This window comes from Thalassophryne amazonica, chromosome 6, assembly GCF_902500255.1.
Source record: "Thalassophryne amazonica chromosome 6, fThaAma1.1, whole genome shotgun sequence".
In the NCBI taxonomy this organism is placed as follows: domain Eukaryota; kingdom Metazoa; phylum Chordata; class Actinopteri; order Batrachoidiformes; family Batrachoididae; genus Thalassophryne; species Thalassophryne amazonica.
The window spans coordinates 118,679,198-118,699,349 of record NC_047108.1 but is presented as its reverse complement, the minus strand read 5'-3'; the positions used below and the strand labels follow the sequence as shown (position 1 = coordinate 118,699,349).

At 39.8% G+C, this 20,152-nt stretch overlaps 1 protein-coding gene across 1 annotated transcript in view; it reads right to left on the bottom strand.

Moving 5' to 3' along the window:
* Positions 1–8,453: 8,453 nt before the first annotated feature.
* The window catches only part of exosc10 (exosome component 10), an 84,338-nt gene continuing 72,639 nt past the window's right edge, over positions 8,454–20,152 (bottom strand). The window contains exons 22-25 of the mRNA XM_034173240.1: positions 9,532–9,712; positions 9,351–9,412; positions 9,198–9,274; positions 8,454–9,089 (exon numbers count right to left, since the gene is read on the bottom strand). Coding sequence (XP_034029131.1) covers positions 9,059–9,089; positions 9,198–9,274; positions 9,351–9,412; positions 9,532–9,712 — 351 coding nt within the window. The 3' untranslated portion in view covers positions 8,454–9,058. The remainder of the gene's footprint in view (positions 9,090–9,197; positions 9,275–9,350; positions 9,413–9,531; positions 9,713–20,152) is intronic.

Sequence of the window (20,152 nt, the reverse complement as noted above, 5' to 3'; positions counted from 1 at the left end):
TTTGTCTCATTAATGCTTGCAAATGCACAGAGGGTGACTTACAAATATCCTTTGATTTGTACATGTGCTTTGTGATCCACAAACACAAATTTCTGATTTGTAATTTGTGTGTGGGTTTTTACAAATAAATGTTTATTTGCAAAACTGAAAATTCTGTTTGTGAAGGGTGATTCAGCATTGATGGATCACTGAACACACATTCATCACTTTGCTCAGTTACGCAATATTGAGACATTCTCAGCACAAACCTGCAGTTGAGATCCACAAATATGTCAGTCGCTATTCACATTATTGGCAGAATTATTGGGGGCTGAAGGGGGGCTTGGCTCATTATTGGGGGGGGCTTATGCCCCCCGAGCCCCCCCTTGGCGCCGCCACTGTCCCCAGTCCTCACTTGAGCCAGTAATTATTTTTTAACATTTATAAGTGTATCAACATGGTTTGACGTTACTGTGTAGTTGGATACACACAAACAAGGCTTTTCAGTCTCCTTTTTTTACATTTGGGATGTCAAAATCCAACCCCTTGTTCACGTTGCGATAGCCGGTTAACACCAAGTAGGAGATGACTTGTTGGGGTGAAATATGGTGGGGACCTTGTGTGCCCCATGGCCAATACGGTAACCACGAAGGCCCAAGAAGAGCCCTGATCAGACCATGAGACGGCTAACAGGGCTCTGGTGAAACAAGGAGCCCTCCATTGGAGATCAGCTGATGGTTTGTAATCCAACAGCTGTGAAGGCTGCAGCAGGTCCTCAGACCCCCATCGTCTGGGATTTCCCAGCCATTAGATCAGGCTAAGGATCTGTCAAGGACTGTGTTTGTCAGCATGCAATGACAGTCACACGTTAAACAGACTGATGCTGGATATAGCTCTTCCCTGCAGCCACCATCCCATCTGAGAATTGATCAAGAGAAAAATCCCTCATCATTCTTCTTATGCCTTGAGTAAGCAAAGAAGTAAAAGATCTTTTTCTTCTCCTCAATGGCCCAGTTTACAGTGGCGTAGTTTCGTAAATTTCTTGTCCCTTTGAGGCTGTTGCTGCTGGAGTCCAGGATCGTAACTACGCTGATCTGTTGGATTATCCAGCTGAGTGCTGCCGCAGGAGAGCTCATTCCCCGCAGCACTGGGAAAAGTTGCACTATTGCTCTCCTCACACACCCTGGTGCCTAGGTGTGATTTGGGGACCTTTTTATCCTGGGAGACATCCGGCCAGTAGAATTGATCATTTTTAGACTTTTTCATATTTGTGTGACCGGAGGACCTTTGTGGTTGGGATGGCAGTGGGATCGAACCCCAGACTGCTCAAACTAAAGACCAGAACTCTACCAGGTCAGTCAAAAGGGAATTCCCCGTTAGTCAAGCTAGCAAGAACATCTTTTCAATCCGGATTTCACCTTGCTACATATTTCCCCACCATTTTTGACTTCATCCCAGTCACGTGTATTTAAGCACGTGACTACCCACATCCTGCCCACAACACCAGTTGTGACCGAAGGACCTTTGTGGCTGGGACGGCGGTGGGATCGAACCCAGGACTGCTCGAACTAAAGACCAGAACTCTACCAGGTCAGCCAAAGGCTGACCACGCCAGTTGTGACAGGAGGACCTTTGTGGCTGGGACGGCGGTGGAGTTGAGCCTCGGATCACTGAACAAAACTCTACCAGGTCAGCCAAAGGGGAATTTTTGACTTTGTCCCAAAGTCACAGGTGCATTTAAGCATGCTCTGTGACTACTCACATCCTGCCGACAGCGCCAATTGTGACCAGAGGACCTTTGTGGCCGGGACGGCGGTGGGATAGAACCCCAGACTGCTTGAACTAAAGACCAGAACTCTACCAGGTCAGCCAAAGGTTTATTCCTCATTAGCCAAGCTAGCGGGAACATTTTTTCAATCCGGACTTCACTTTGCTATATTTGCTTTGTGGAGTTTTGAGCTGGAGTTCATTTTCATTGAAATGTCCTCATACCGAGATCTCTCCCAGCAAACCCTCTTCGCAGTGGGACCGAGGACACTTGAGGCAAGTGTCCAGTAGGAGCTCCTAACCCACCACTTTTCACAGTCTGGGAATGCGCATGTGCAACCACGTTGGTTCAAAGGTCGAGAGTTGTAAAAACGTAACGACACTTGGTCTGTCAGTGACACAACAGTATATATATATTTATGTTCTCTAATGCCATATACCAACACAGTGCAGAGTAGCTACCTAAACTCTGTGAGATAGAGTATCTCGTCAATAGTTTTACATCCTCATTGAAGACAACTTTGGATGCTGTAGCTCCTCTAAAAAAGAGAGCTTTAAATCAGAAGTGCCTGACTCCGTGGTATAACTCACAAACTCGTAGCTTAAAGCAGATAACCCGTAAGTTGGAGAGGAAATGGCGTCTCACTAATTTAGAAGATCTTCACTTAGCCTGGAAAAAGAGTCTGTTGCTCTATAAAAAAAGCCCTCCGTAAAGCTAGGACATCTTTCTACTCATCACTAATTGAAGAAAATAAGAACAACCCCAGGTTTCTTTTCAGCACTGTAGCCAGGCTGACAGAGTCAGAGCTCTATTGAGCTGAGTATTCCATTAACTTTAACTAGTAATGACTTCATGACTTTCTTTGCTAACAAAATTTTAACTATTAGAGAAAAAATTACTCATAACCATCCCAAAGACGTATCGTTATCTTTGGCTGCTTTCAGTGATGCCGGTATTTGGTTAGACTCTTTCTCTTCGATTGTTCTGAGTTATTTTCATTAGTTACTTCATCCAAACCATCAACATGTCTATTAGACCCCATTCCTACCAGGCTGCTCAAGGAAGCCCTACCATTATTTAATGCTTTGATCTTAAATATGATCAATCTATCTTTGTTAGTTGGCTATGTACCACAGGCTTTTAAGGTGGCAGTAATTAAACCATCACTTGACCCAGCTATCTTAGCTAATTATAGGCCAATCTCCAACCTTCCTTTTCTCTCAAAAATTCTTGAAAGGGTAGTTGTAAAACAGCTAACTGATCATCTGCAGAGGAATGGTCTATTTGAAGAGTTTCAGTCAGGTTTTAGAATTCATCATAGTACAGAAACAGCATTAGTGAAGGTTACAAATGATCTTCTTATGGCCTCGGACAGTGGACTCACTGTGCTTGTTCTGTTAGACCTCAGTGCTGCTTTTGATACTGTTGACCATAAAATTTTATTACAGAGATTAGAGCATGCCATAGGTATTAAAGGCACTGCGCTGCGGTGGTTTGAATCATATTTGTCTAATAGATTACAATTTGTTCATGTAAATGGGGAATCTTCTTCACAGACTAAAGTTAATTATGGAGTTCCACAAGGTTCTGTGCTAGGACCAATTTTATTCACTTTATACATGCTTCCCTTAGGCAGTATTATTAGACGGTATTGCTTAAATTTTCATTGTTACGCAGATGATACCCAGCTTTATCTATCCATGAAGCCAGAGGACACACACCAATTAGCTAAACTGCAGGATTGTCTTACAGACATAAAGACATGGATGACCTCTAATTTCCTGCTTTTAAACTCATAAAACTGAAGTTATTGTACTTGGCCCCACAAATCTTAGAAACATGGTGTCTAACCAGATCCTTACTCTGGATGGCATTACCCTGACCTCTAGTAATACTGTGAGAAATCTTGGAGTCATTTTTGATCAGGATATGTCATTCAAAGCGCATATTAAACAAATATGTAGGACTGCTTTTTTGCATTTACGCAATATCTCTAAAATCAGAAAGGTCTTGTCTCAGAGTGATGCTGAAAAACTAATTCATGCATTTATTTCCTCTAGGCTGGACTATTGTAATTCATTATTATCAGGTTGTCCTAAAAGTTCCCTAAAAAGCCTTCAGTTAATTCAAAATGCTGCAGCTAAAGTACTGACGGGGACTAGAAGGAGAGAGCATATCTCACCCATATTGGCCTCTCTTCATTGGCTTCCTGTTAATTCTAGAATAGAATTTAAAATTCTTCTTCTTACTTATAAGGTTTTGAATAATCAGGTCCCATCTTATCTTAGGGACCTCGTAGTAGACTCTCTCAGACTGCAGGCTTACTTGTAGTTCCTAGGGTTTGTAAGAGTAGAATGGGAGGCAGAGCCTTCAGCTTTCAGGCTCCTCTCCTGTGGAACCAGCTCCCAATTCAGATCAGGGAGACAGACACCCTCTCTACTTTTAAGATTAGGCTTAAAACTTTCCTTTTTGCTAAAGCTTATAGTTAGGGCTGGATCAGGTGACCCTGAACCATCCCTTAGTTATGCTGCTATAGACGTAGACTGCTGGGGGGTTCCCATGATGCAGTTTCTTTCTCTTTTTGCTCTGTATGCACCACTCTGCATTTAATCATTAGTGATCGATCTCTGCTCCCCTCCACAGCATGTCTTTTTCCTGGTTCTCTCCCTCAGCCCCAACCAGTCCCAGCAGAAGACTGCCCCTCCCTGAGCCTGGTTCTGCTGGAGGTTTCTTCCTGTTAAAAGGGAGTTTTTCCTTCCCACTGTAGCCAAGTGCTTGCTCACAGGGGGTCGTTTTGACCGTTGGGGTTTTACATAATTATTGTATGGCCTTGCTTTACAATATAAAGCGCCTTGGGGCAACTGTTTGTTGTGATTTGGCGCTATATAAAAAAAAAATTGATTGATTGATATCCATAATAAACATAATTTTACATATGCTTATAAGGAGTGAAAATGCAATGCACAATTTTACTTTTGACCAGTGAAGCCTCAAACACTTCATGAGACTTCTGTGCATTTTATGGTAAAAGCACCAAATTTTGCAGATAGATCATAAAAAAAAAAAAAATAAAAAAAAAACTTGATGTCTTCCAGGCACCTCCAACTGGTGTGAGGCCGACAGACCCAGGACCCGTGAGAGGAAGGATTATATTTCCCATCTGTTTTGGGAATGCCTCGAGATCCTCCAGAAAGAGTTTGAGAACTTGGCCAAATATAGCTAAGTGTGCAGAAAACAAGTGAATTAATGATATCACACCATGTTCCATTTTTTTCTTCTTTTAATCAATACAATTGTTGGTGGATTCAGTGTGTGATAAAACTTCATTTGTGTCTGTATGACATATAGTAATATAGATGGAACACTGAAGATATTTCAGAAGGGCATGGCAGCCACCTTCGATTGTGCCATTTATTTGTCTTGGGGGAGATGAAAAAAAAAATTATTAGACAAGTAAATTGCTCATAAGGGCACAAGTGAAACGCTTCAGTTTCAAAACTACATGGGTCAGAGTGCTATGTATATTAATTTTAAGCTTTGTTCACTTATTAAATTGCTGTAAGAAAAACGTACATGGATGATTCTTAGACTACGGGCACTTATGTCCTTTGATCATATTGTATGAAAAACAGAAAAAAAGGGGAAATTTCACACTTTTATAGTTATCTTTACAATGAAAGTGTGTTAAGAAATTTGTTCTAGTAGTCTATGATGACTTTTTCACCTTTTTTCAGCATCATTATATGCAAATATTGCCGTTTTGTGCTTGTCCCACACCCAGACTTTTGATCTTCAATGATAAAAATGAATGGTAAAGAAACGTTTTTTCTAATGTTTTAAAATATCTCTGAATAAAATATCAGTAAAATAATCAAAACATAATTGGGGTATTCAATGTCATACAACTGTTGTGATTTGTTTTAAACAAAATGTAGTTGTCCCACACTATTGCCGTAATTTCCACCACAACACTGTAATGTCCCTAAACAGTTTGTATGAAAGATTGTTTGGGTAGTTTCTATGGAGATAAACAGTGACATCAGAGCACATGTATATAGCGCCAAATCGCAACAAACAGTTGCCCCAAGGCGCTTTATATTGTAAGGCAATGGTGTGGTGGAAATTACATTTACAAGGCCAATAGTGCCCGTAGTTAAAGAATCACCCACATGTTGCCGCCCATCTGTTTGCTACAAAAAACTGATAGTTTTGTTTCGACTCCGCTGTCACTGTGAGCTAATCTTTATCATCTCTGACACCCAAAGTGCCCAAAACAACCACAATAAGGTGCGCTTATTAGTCCAAGTAAAGGCAGCTTCTCATTATATCACCTCAGAGGTTTGACAAGTGGGCTGGTGGATTAGAGAGACACACCTGTGACCAGAGGATCTGCAGTTCAATTGCCCATCACACAGGAAAATCACAATAAGGTCCCGTTGGGCAAAGTCCTCAGTCTTCAGGTTGCTCCTGGTGTGCAGTTGAGCATCTTACTCGCTGGCATCAGTGTGTATGTGAGGCATCATTATTAAGCACGATAAGAAATGCAGTTCATTTCAGAGCCTCCTCTGGTAGAATATATAACGTACTAGTTGGCTCAATGAGTGGATGCTAGTGGATGTGTTAATATGGAGGTGTGATATACCTCCATCTTCATACAGCCAACCACAGAACCAGCAAAAAAAAAAAAAAAAAAAGTCTATCAGCACAACACAGTTATGTTTCTGATAACTGTGTCAGTGTGCATGTTGATTTTGAACAGAAAATGCCCAAGATGTACTGTGCAATAATTCCTAAAAAGTACTTTGTATTGACAAATAAGGCACCAAAGGCAGATCTGCACAAATCTACAGATGGGAGTCAGAAAACAACACAGTAAAGAACGAACAGCTATTCACGACAGATGGTCAGTAACTGTTTATGCCAACTACAGACTGGTTAATTACAATTTTCTTCACCAACTGCATCTCACTCACCAGACATTACATAAATTCAAGCCTTACTTATCAGAAATGAGTTTTCAAAGTGGCATAGAAGGAGTTTGTGTTCTCCACCAAAGAGAGAGCATTGGTTCAATTTTTGTGACACTTTTTCCTGAAGTTAACTAATTATCAAAATACATTGAGGAGAACTGCTTTATGTGTGGTGTCGCAGGCTGAACGCACCCCTAAAAATGGGTCCACCATGATGCACTGTGCATGCATCATTTGGGACCACAGCAGCTCGTCTGAGGACTCTACACCCAAAGTGATCAAATGGATTAATGGGATTATTAACAATCTGATGACGAGGTAAAACCTCTTAAATCATTCTAAAGTCAGTTTTAAGCAGAAACGAGGTGATAATTGGTGAGTTACTGATGATATGAAGTGATGGAGGCGCAGTGAATGCAGCAGCTAGCAGCTCGTCTGGCTGTGGCGCTCTGATCGCTTCCTCAGTCTTTTATGAAATAATGCTGAATTTGTGGAAATGACTGTTGTACAAAACCTTCAGATATCTGTTGCTGAGACAGATGATGACTGGAGTGCAGTTTTAAGCAGAAATGAGGTGATAATCGGTGAACCGCAACTGACGCTCCGAAATGACGCATGCGCAGTGAAGGCAGGGCGGACCGATTATTGGGAGGGACTGTTCGGTCGGTGACAGGGGCAAGAAAATTTGATTCTTCTCAGTACAAAATGGTCTTAAATAAATACCCTCCTGAAAAGAAAACATACGTTCTGTCAGATGCATACAAAATGAAAATGTTGTAACCACATAGATATCTCAGACACCAACAAAACAGGATAGGATAACATGCTGTTAAGTGCCTCTTGACTGCTATGTGATTTTTTTTTTTTAAAACATGTACAGTGGAACCTCAAGATACAAGTTTATTTGTTCTGTGACCAAGCTCGTAAGCCAATCTGCTCGTATTTCAAATGAATTTTCTGCATTGAAAATAATTAAAATCATTTTAATCCGTTCCAGCCTTACAAAACATCCCCAAACCACTATAAATTATGAAAAAATACATTTTTTAAATTAACAAATAGACATGTATACTTTACCTGTGCACAATAAAATATATAAATTAAAAAGTTTTATTAAGTGTTCTTACCTTAGAAACAGATGAATGTGGAGGCGGAGAAGGGAGGGAGGAAGATAGGTTTGCGCACACTGTAAACACAAACTAAAACTGTAGATCCTTAAAAGGATCTTATAGATGTAACTAAGTGTAAACTTGCAAGTCTTTTGGATTAAAACTTATCCAAGGAGGTTTGCTTCTGCCTGCCTTTCAAAATGTTGCAGAAATGTGACGTACAAGTGTCATTAAAAAGTGCTGAATGAAGCAGCTTCTTCTACTCTGCTGTTATATACGTCCTCTGTGGTATTTTTTTTTTCCAGAATAATGCAGTTTCGTCACAGTTAAACACTTGTTGCAGGACATAGCCTTCCTTCCCAACAAGTGCAGCAAAACGTGTGATGTATTCATCCGCTGCCTTAACATCCGCACTAGAATCTTTTCCTCCTTCTATCCACTTCCCTTTTTGAAGCGTAACTCGTAACTCAGATTTCTGCTCGTATTCCAAACAAAAATATGGACCGATCAACATCTTGTATTTAAAAAAACTCGTATGTTGAGATGCTCCTATGTCGAGGTTTCACTGTACTTGTGTCCGTGTACGTGCATACACTGGTTTACAAGAAAAGGTCTGAAACTGGGATTAGACTTGGGTTCTGGAATTTTTCTGTTCACTGGAAAACAACAGTAAAACATTCCAAAAGCAGGAAAGGCCCAAGGTTTGAGTCTTGAGGAACCCCACATGGCATCTTTCTTGAAAATAATACAAGAATTAACTGCTTTATAAAATAGAATTTAACCCAACTGGGTTGCAGCAAAAAACACAAGCTAGTTCTTAAGTCTACGCGTATTTCTTTGAAATCTGTCAAGACTAAGGTTTAAAAACAGAACAGAGATTTTTCTGCCAAGTTTCAAGACAAATGTTACTTACAGTTTACACAGACAATTTCAAATACACCATAAATATGTTTATCAGTCCCATAAATCTTATATATTTGTAAAGAATACTGTGTAAAGTGGCCAAGATTTTTTTATGACCCATCATTAGATTGTGTTTAATGAAGACATTTGAACAAGACTTTTTCCTTCTAAAATGATCTTTACTTACAGTTCTGTGCTTCCCTCTATTTACAAGTTATACTGACGCACAGAATGGCAAAGATGTATTTCAAAATCATTTAAATGCTTAACCTAAGACAAACAGGAATCATTGTTCCTGCATAAAAATTAGTTTTGAAATTGAAGACGATCTATCTTTTGGGCCAGTTGTGCCGGAATCCTCTGCAGAGAGAAGAAAGGAGAATGATTAACAGAGTGAGATGGTCAATTATTACCAAACCCGTTATATTTAATCTCACATGAATGGCACTTGTTATAGTTTATGTTTACCTGTCAGATGTTCCGGGCAGGTATGACATACTTCTGTTTCCAGTGTCAAAATTTGATTTTTGACCCTTTGGAATTTTCTTTTGGACAAAAGAGAAGCATGGATGAAGCACTGGTAGATCTTTCTTTTCAACATACAAATGAGAGTAAAAGTACCTTTTTCCTTTCTTGGACTTGCTGATTTGGATCAAACTGGGTGTCGTTCTGCGATTTGGCACCTTTAGATCAAATAAAGTTTAATGAATTGTTTCCATTTGTTTTAAACCCACATCTGGCTGAACATTTGTCCAGTTTGACAGCAGATTATTTTTAAAGATATTTTTATATTCATACATACCAGTAAAGACTTTCAGATCTGACTGACTGTAATTGAAGGGCTTGAAGTCATCTTGGAGAGTGGGGCCACTCTTCTGGGGCTTCTCTGTAGATTTCTTTAGTTTCTTACTCTGTTTGGGAGTCGACTGTCCAGCCTCCCTGTCAGCAGATTTTCTTTTCTGTCCACCGCCTTTTTCAGATTCCTAATGAAAGTTGTCTTAGATTTAGTACAAAACCCAGTTTGCTTTTCATTGTCTTATTCATTTCATTTTTTTAAAAAGTATGTTTTCTATTAAACCAGCATGACCAAGAGCAGGTGTGTAATATATGCTGAGACCTGTACAAGTCGATATGAAGCCCGTATCTGGGCGTTGTCACGGTGGCAGCGTTAGCTCTGGCTACATTATGACGAACACACAAATGGAGAGAGGTGGCGTGTGGGTGGCTCTGTTGTGTGAAGAAAGACATCTGAACACGCCACTACGTTCGAGTCTAAACAAGCTAGGCTAACAGGCAAACCTTGGTTCGGGTGTTTAATAAATCATATTTTTGGGGACTGCGTGGTGGTTCTCACAATGGTTTGCTTTGGTGCGGACATTAAAAGTTACGAACTGCTTATTTTCTCATTAACTGTGCAGTAATGGAGCTCAACAGATAAAGCTACAGCTGCTAGAAGTGCTAACTCAGCATATGGCATTAAATAAGATGCACAAATATTGCACCAGAGACATCTTAGACGATCCCTTAGGATGTTTTGCCACACAAGCCGTACAGATCCAGGTATTTGCAATAAAATGCTCAAAATGACAGACATCCCTTCCTCAAGTGGCCAGTCAAGGAATTGCAACTTGCTGTTCTTCCGGGTGGACTTCATCTGAGCCATCGATTTCTATTTAATCCACTAGATGGCGGATGCAGTCTGTGAGCTGTTGCCAGCAGCCGCCATCTTGCTTAGCAGAGAAGCTTGAATCTTCAACTGGACTGGGTTGCTTGACGTGAGGACGTTTCGCTTCATATTGCAGAAGCTTCCTCAGCTAAAATTCTTGCTCTGGTAGTCTGACTTCTGTCTTGACTCTTGTAGACAGAAGTCAGACTACCAGAGCAAGAATTCTGAAACGTCCTTGCGTCAAGCAACCCAGTCCAGTCGAAGATTCAAGCTTCTCTACTATGGAAACCACCTGGACAACTGAGAGCCTTCACAAAAACATCTTGCTTAGCGTTATTCCGTGTCGTCAGGCAGTAGATTAAATAGAGATCTATGATGCGCTGACTTAAACCTGGATTAAAGTGATCTGAAAATGCTCTTTTGCGCAGTGTTCAGGTGCTGCGACAAGCTGACAAAGGAGCATCAGCTGGTTAAAAAGGCTAAATAAATAAAAAAATAAGTAATAGTAAATTGTGGAGTGAGTTTTCATAAGTGAGTATTATATGTAATATTTATGATTTGGGGAAATTACTAAAATTGCTGAATAAAGCTTAGAAAATTTTATTTTTTGTCTCTATCTGTATTTTGTAAAGTGTGATAAATGTGTATTTTGAAAAAATGTGATAAATATCGCACCATTCACTTTTATATGTCTTAATTTATCCCTTTTTTCTTCGCACCAGATTTTAAATCCTGAGATATTCTGTAACAGCATATTCATGGAATGGAAATGTTTTTTTCCTCTCATTATGGTGGGTCACATGACAGTCACTTTGTATATTCTACTAATATAAGAATATACAGGAATGAGATTAATTTCTCTATACTCCATATTCCAGTGAAGTGTTTTCAGATTTCTTTCAAGCTGGTCCAGAAATGATTGAATCATCTTACTTTCACCCTGGCTGGTGCGGCTGTTTCATTTTTATTTATTTTATTTGAAATTTTGCTCCATAAAAGCAATGCCACAGGTGGGTTAAGAGCAGTTTTTAATATTACTATATTTAATATGATGTGAGCGTGTGAAGCTCTTACTTTCACCCCTGATTATTTCCATCTTTAACTTAACTTCATACTGAAATTAATTAAGGATCAGACTGGTATCTCGTGTCATTTCAGACATAGTGTATTTGACAAACTGATATTATTTTCTATCTTGCTTTACCAACATCATGGACTGGGACTAACAAATTCATTCAAGTCTATTATATAAATAGTCTGATCCCCGTTTATATTTGTTTGGCTGTACAAATATGTACATATGAGTTTGAATAAATGTAACAGCTCAGTAACAGCATGGAAAAGGCAGATTTATGGTCAAACTCTCTTGAAAACATTGATCATGCCCACATTGATTTCTATTTAATTCCTGGTTGTTGGACGCTAACCAAGATGACAGCGCTCTGGAAAGAGCCAGCGAATGAGCAGATCGCCCCGGTCCTCCATCTAGTGAGTAAACAGACATCGATGATCTGAGTCCACCAAAACTTACAACATTGATTACAGTATGTAACAAATTTTTATTTTTGTTTTGTTCCTGGGTACACAGTGTGTTTTCCTAACCTGTTATGCCTTAAATAAATAGAAAATAGCTGTTATTCCACAGAAACTTTGCTTCTGTGATCAGGACAATGATATTTTGAAATTTGTCTGTTTTCAAGAATATTCTCGATTCGCCTTCACTACTACTGAGTAGTCTTCTAGAATATTCTTTAACTGCTAGAACTGTCCAGAATTTTCTAGACGTTTCCAGAATTATCTAGAAATTTCAAGAAACTTTTAGAACTTTCTAGAACGTAAAAAAAATAAAATAAAATCAAAGTTTGTGCTGAATGTAGTCATTTTTCCATAGACTTCAGACATAAGCAGTTGAAATATAACACTTAGTAGCCAGGAACAAAAATTGTGTTACATAGTGTTATTAGGGGTTCAAGTCCAAAGGCGCTGGAAACCGCGGTTGCAAAGTAACACATTTTCCAGGCAAGTAGGACTGGAAACCCTGTTGTTTTTGCTGGGATTTTGAGGGGCCCAAGCCCAGCGGGGCAAGGAACCTTATTGTTTTTGTTCCTTTTTTTATTCCCCCCATTAATGCAATACTGGAGCCTAGACCATAATATCTGGAGAGGTGCCGCTTTCAGTATTGGTACAAAACCCTGCACGTAACTCAGACACACAAAAAAATTGAATTAAATCTGCCTAGAGGAGGCGCTATAACAGCATGGTTGTGTTTTGGCCTATAACTCCCAAACTGTACATCGCACATTCAAATGCCTTATATGAACGTGTTCACTGGCTCGAATCTCCTGAGTTAGGCTACACCCATTAGCACCAAGATACCTTTTTTTTCCCACAAATCAGCAAAACTGGTTGTTTCCGACACAACCCAGACCATTAGTCTGATCAATATCAAACTTTGCACACAGAGCCTACTGGAGGTCAGAAGCTTGAATTATTAAAATGAGTTTACTGGGCCTCGACCTACCTGAGAAAAAAAGGAAAAACTTCCTGTTACAAACATGTGACACAGGAAGCTGGACTTTCCTTCGTAACGGTAACTCTGATCTGCACGTAACTCACGTGGCTGATGCAGTAAAGTATAGACAAGGAGCCTGATTAAAATAGTTTTAATTGGATTTCGTGCACAATAATAAAAGTCTAGAAATTTAGAAATAAATCAAGTGGGCTACAGCTTCTAAACTGCAGGATCCTGGTGGCCACTGTTGGTTTTAAAAAAATTAACATTTATAAGATATGATGTTTAAATCACTGGTTGTCTGTCCAGGATGGACCCCGCTTCTCATCCAATGACTGCTGGGATAGGCTCCATCACGCAGTGATCCTTAACTGGGAAAAGTGGGTTTGAAAATGGACAGTTGGATGGATGTTGTTTAAATTACCAATGTTGTACACTAGTCAATTACTCTAAATGATAAAATTGCAAAAATAAACAACATATTCAACTTGAAATCTGATATGAGTAATTATTATATGGTATGTGATTTTGCCAACTTCTGATTGGCTCATTCGCCACTTTCTGAGCTGTACCACACGCCGAGTTGACTGCTGGTGAGCCGAGTACACCTCGCGTGCAGCATAGTGCTAGCCAATCGAGCGACGCCTTCTATTGATAACGACCAATCAGATAACGCGATACAATGCCTACTTTGGCTGTCAGTTTGTTGACAAGATTATACATGATGCCTGTGCATTATTTCACAAAGACTATTCCTTATTAAGCTCCTTTCACACGGGCCCGCTTCGAGTTGCGTTGTGCGTCGTCATGACGACGCCGTGTACACAATGCAGTAAAAACTAAGAGCACAGAAAAAAAAACGCTGCTGGCTGCAGCAGCTCCTCGGTCTTACAGTATCTTATGGTCAAAGTAGGAAAGAAACTATAACAGAACTTAAAGCGCAGACCTGCAGCTCAGCACAAGAACAAATATAAACTAGAAGATAAATCAGAGTGCACAGTCTGTCTGCACCTGACGCAGACATTCCTGCATCGTCACGACACCACAGGAAGCTCGAGGCAGCCCCAGTGTGAAAGGGGCTTTAGAGATTGTGCTCATGAAGTATTTTGGACCTGTTGTTCCAGTATGACAGTAATAAATAAAAAGTTGAAACTTGAGATTGATTTTTCAGTTTTAGTATGTTTGACAAATTCCCAATTTTCTTGTGTACCATATAATAAAACAGTTATAGACTTTTGATTTCGGTGTACCCGTGATTATACAGACCTGGTCAGGATGGGGTTCACCGAGGCCATTACGGGTACACCTCATCAAAAGTCTATAATTGTATATTATCAAAGGTTGACAGATGCCAAATATGTTACTATGTTCATGAATGTACAGTTGCAACATACAAGCTCACAAACACATTTCTGAAAAACTTTCAAACTCAATTTCCCAAATGTGTATATGCCATTTTATCAAACAATACATGTCCAAAGTCAATGATAACATCTACGTTATCTCCAGGTGAAGCCATTTCAAAATAATGAATCAATTTCACTATGTCAGATTTTATTGCGCTGTTCAACGTCTTACATCAAGCTGAAAACCTCTTTAAACAGCACGGAAGATTCCCCAACATTCTAGAAATTGATGGAATTATTTAAAAGTTCCTGAATGACTAACTGTGGTTCTAGTGAGTTTGTCTGTCTTTAAGTGTCACCCTTGCAAAAGGACTGGGGCCTGTCCAGGGTCGACCCCGTCTCTTGCCCGATTTTGGCTGGACTACCGTTTGCTTGAGCCCCACTGTGACCCTTAACTGGAATGAACAGGTTAAAAAAATGAATGAATTAATCAGTCATTCTGGCTCCCCTATTATAGTGTTAGTATGTGATTCAGCTGTTTGCTTCAGTGTGCAGGCCAATGAGGGGAAACACCCCCCCCAACAGCCAATGTTGGAGCTCAATTGTTCGACAAACACCCTCATCATAATAACAGAGCGACATGATGGAAACCCTCAGAGCTTTAATTTCAAAGAAGAATCTTTCAAAGTTGCATCTGAAACTAACAGCGATGTTGTGCGGCCAATATTTGTCTGCAGTTGGCAGGGTGACGAGTGTCACTTTTAAATTCTGCTGCCAACACATCTGATTGTGATGCCTGCCGCCACACAGCGCCAACATGTTTGTCTGAAGGCACCATTTCAGCAGGGAGCGCCCTCAATCCAACTCTACACTTAGCGCCTAATCACACAGTGGATTACCGCTGCACGCACCATTACCACGCGCTCTGGGGACTTCCACAGCTTGTGCACCTGTGCTGCACGTCTCTCACTCCCACATTTACTGCCACTCTCCTCTTTTCCAACAAGATTTCAGCTATAGAAATCATGAGAAACTCAAACCTAGATTTCACATCTTGTTTTTAAACTCTTTTCTTCTTCTCCACCATGATGCTGTCAACCCTGAAGTGTTGCTCTTTGCAGTTTTCCCCCCAATCACAGTTGCTAAACGCTGTAATACCTTCAGAGTTGTCATGGGTGTTTTGGTGGCTTCCTTCACTACAGTCACTTTTTGACGGTGAAGTACACTGGACAGATTTATTACAGTGTGGCTGTACTGTGTACACTTCTTCCTGGAAAAAAATAAATAAAACATGGACTGGACTCCTAAGCAGATCGTCAATGTCCTTTACAATGAGCCAATTATCTTTTTTGGTGAAAATGGACTTTCGTCAGCAGGGGATCTGGGTGCTGCTCAAAGCCCCCAGAAAATCTTGGGGTTTTGAGGTCTAGGAATGCATTCAGGAGCTTTTTTTGAACACTATTTTTCTCACCCTGATGTCCCCCCCCCCCAATTTAGTTGTGCTGCTTAATGTGTGTTGTATTTTCTTTTGCACATTTTCAACTTTTCTTTGCCTTTATCCCAAATTAATATCACAACATACATGTTTGATAAGATTACTAATCACAAGTATCTGAATCATTTTCATATTTTTGGCTTCCCTCATCTTAACTGACCTGATTTAAAAGCTAGAACCCCAAACAGATGCAGTAATGCCAGAGTTTAGACATTACATATAAAAAAAAAAAAAAAAAAAAAAAAAGATATTGCTTCCCATCCCACTTTAGCTACGTAGAAAAGCTAAATTCACTAAACTTATTTTTATATGGTTTATATGGTTCATCAATTAAACTTTAGTCCAAAACATGGTTCTAGCTAGGACCATTTAAGTGCCAGGTAAATTACGCGATCGCGGCTCATATTTATATTTATGTTGTAATATTTGTAAGATCAAAGTTCTTTTTTGCATGTTTTGGTCAAAGTCTAAGGTAATAAATTAAATAACACTGACCTCTACTGTTTGCGATTTGATAAGAAGAAAATGAGAAATATATTTATTATTACTTTAATTATTGGTTTAAAAATCACAAAATTATGACTCTATAGGCTTGAAACATGATCAAACTGGTACATTTTCAGCAACATTTCTGTTCATTTTCAGAAATTCTGTGCTGGGTGGCACAACCAATTCGAACCCGAGAGGCGGGTGGAAATTTGCAGTACCAGGTGGCCCCGCCCACTGTTGCTAGAACCACAGTCCACAACTACAGCAAAATGTAGGCCCAGAGTAACACTGATTTAAACATTTTAGTTGTTAATATAAGTAGTACTATGGAAAATATATTCAAAAGTGGACCTTTAACCCTCTGGGGCCGACGCCGTCGTATACGATGGCTAAGACCAAGCTTTACTAAATTATAAATAACTTTTTAATGATATGAGATAGAAACTTACTTTTTTTTTTTTTGCTGAAAAGTTAACTCCGTAGACTTTCAAACCAGCCATCGGCCATCTTTTTACTCCTCGTAGAAGCTGTGTGATGATGTGTGCAACGTGAGTGTCCAATCGGAATTAGTTCACCATCACATGGTTTTTCAAAATCCAATCGTAGGGCAGATTTACCTCACGTGAAAAGCCAAAGATCATTTTCAGGAGTGATGTGTTACTAGCTGGCCCGTTTACATACTATTAGTACATGCTCAGTGCGCCCTGCGCCATTACGCACAGCGAAAGTGAAATCCGACAGAGCAGATTGAGAGCCTCTGATGACAATTTCACGTGCTCAAACAAATAGTGTGTAACTATCAGGATTGCTCCACTAGTTTGCATGTGAATGTTACTGGATAACTCAGTTGCTTTCTCTGTGTAAAGCACTGTTTACCATATCAAAATAACAAAACGCATAGACCATTTTGTATATATTGTTCAAAGTGTGCATTTATGTTTATTGTTTGAACCTTTCTGTTGTACAGTCTTTCACACAAGACCTCAAATTACCTTTATAAAGTGTCAAAACAGTTGTTTATTATAGTCTGCTCTGTTTTGAATAAATGTGTGTGGAAAATTATTTTTCACTTTATTTTTTCCTTGCGTATTTTTGATTGTAAACCTTTACTACACTTATACAACACAGCAAAAACATATATACAGTGGGGAAAATAAATATTTGAACACCCTGCAATTTGGCAAGTTCTCCCACTTAGAAATCATGGAGGGGTCTGAAATTTTCATCTTATGGCCCAGTCACACGGCACTTAAAGGGTGACGAAGCCCTGACGAAACAAGAAATCTGGACTTTCTTTGACTGTCGTTGGCATCGTTTAACCTTCGCGCAGCCTCATTCCTGCAGCTGGAACTTCGTCAGGATTTTTAAACTGTCGAAAAATTTGAACGAAGGGCAACGAAAACCTCAATTCGTCTGCGTTTCGTTTTGCTGTCGTTCTTGACGTTTTTTTAATTGTTTGTGTAGTTTTTGTAACGTTATTGTTTAATTTGACTTCGTTGGAGCAGCTGAGTGTTTTCACACAGTGCAGAAGCCAGTTTCTGAGTGCTGAGGCTGCTGCTGCGTTCATGTACCGTTGGAAATTACAGGGTAAACTCAGCCTGCTTGCTTGGATTTTTTTTTATCTGTGTGAGGGGTAGCTTCAATGGGCTCAGGCACTTTACATAAGCCAGAATCATTTGTGTGGATATAATTAATTATTTTGCCACAAGCAACTGTTGAATTTGAAACAACATAAACGTTGTGTAATTTCCGACGGTACCTGAATGCAGCATCAGCGGCAGCAGGAGCTGCTGCGTGCACTTATTATTTTTTATTACATATAGCAATATGAGTGTAGGAATGATAATCCAGTCCTTCTGTACATGTGGCAACGGGCAGATGAATCAAAAATGATGATATAAAGAGCTGTTCTGGAAGGAAGAATTCACGTTGTGGATCAGTGATCAGCTGGTGGAATAACCGCACGTGAGTCAATGCGCATTCACACGCACTGATCAATTTACTGCTCTGATATATTCAATCATCTTTACACTTATATTTATTCTCCCTTTTGACAGTTTTCTGTTATAAATCAATATATATGGCTTAGAACATAATACTGTGATACAGCAGTGACAACAGCACAATTTTTTTTTTTTTTTTTTTTTTTTTTTTTTTTTAAATTGGAGGAAGAGACAGTGTGGATTCTGATGATGATCGAGATGATCCCTCTTTAGTTCTGGATGAGGAACCAGAGCAGGTGGTCCACTGTTCACAGTTTCTCCAGGACTCGGCGCTATGAGCTCTGTCCCAGCGCCGAGTTCTGGAACGCAGAGATACAGACACATACTGCTCCAGCTGTCACTCCAGGCGCGTTTCATTTAAAGCGTCGAGATCGTGAGCTTCGGTTTTGTTAAGTTCCTCTTTCGTCCCTTTTGTGCTCTTGCTTCGCAGACTGTTCGGTAATAAAAGCTCTTTCGTCCACCTTTTCTCAATGAATAGTGACTTTTTTTTACTTTTTTCCCTTCGTTCAGGAATCGTCGTGTGACTGGGCCATTAGGTGCATGTCCACTGTGAGAGAGACAATCTAAAAAAACAAAAAAAAAAAATCTGGAAATCACAATGTATGATTTTTTTTATAATTTATTTGTATGTTACTGCTGCAAATAAGTATTTCAACACCTGTGAAAATCAATGTTAATATTTGCTACAGTAGCCTTTGTTTGCAATTACAGAGGTCAAATGTTTCCTGTAGTTTTTCACACACTGCAGCAGGGATTTTGGTCCCCAGCCATGACCCATCTTCAATGCTTTTACTGAGGGAAGAAGGTTGTTTGCCAAAATCTCGCAATACATGACCCCATCCATCCTCTCTTCAATACGGTGCAGTCGTCCTGTCCCCTTTGCAGAAGAGTACCCCCAGAGTATGATGTTTCCACCCCCATGCTTCACAGTTGGGGTGGTTTTCTTGGGGTTGTTCTCATCCTTTAAACATGGTAAGTGGCATTGATTCCAAAAAGCTCTATTCTGGTCTCATCTGACCACATGACCTTCTCCCATGCCTCCTCTGGATCATATGGTCATTGGTGAACTTCAAACGGGCCTGGACATGTGCTGGCTTGAACAGTGGGACCTTGCTGCCCTGCAGGATTTTAAACCATGACAGCATCATGTGTTACTAATGTAATCTTTGTGACTGTGGTCCCAGCTCTCTTCAGGTCATTGACCAGGTCCTCCTGTGTAGTTCTGAGCTTTCTCAGAATCATCCTTACCCCACAAAGTGAGATCTTGCATGGAATCCCAGACTGAGGGAGATTGACAGTCATCTTGTGTTTCTTTCACTTTCTAATAAATAATCATAACAGTTGTCTTTTAGCAAGCTGCTTGCCTGTTGTCCTGTAGTCCATCCCAGCCTTATGCAGGTCTACAGTTTTTGCCTGGTGTCCTTACACAGCTCTTTGGTCTTGGCTATGGTGGACAGGTTGGAGTGTGATTGATTGAGTGTGTGAACAGGTGTCTTTTATACAGTTAAGTTCAAACAGGTGCAATTAATACAGATAAAGAGTGCAGAATAAGATGGCCTCTTAAAGAAAAATTAACAGGTCTGAGCCAGAATTCTTGCTGGTTGGTAGGTGTTCAAATACTTATTTGCAGCAGTAACAAACAAATAAATTATTTAAAAAAAACATACATTGTGATTTCCGGATTTTTTTTTTTAGATTATGTCTCTCACAGTGGACATGCACCTAAGATGAAAATTTCAGACCCCTCCATGATTTCTAAGTGGGAGAACTTGCAAAAATCACAGGGTGTTCAAATACTTATTTTCCTCACTGTATATTCTGAAAGCACAGGTTGTCCTGAAAAAAGAGACATAAAATTTGATTGTGGGATGTAGGGAGAGCTGTTAACAGCAATAATAAAACATTTATGCCA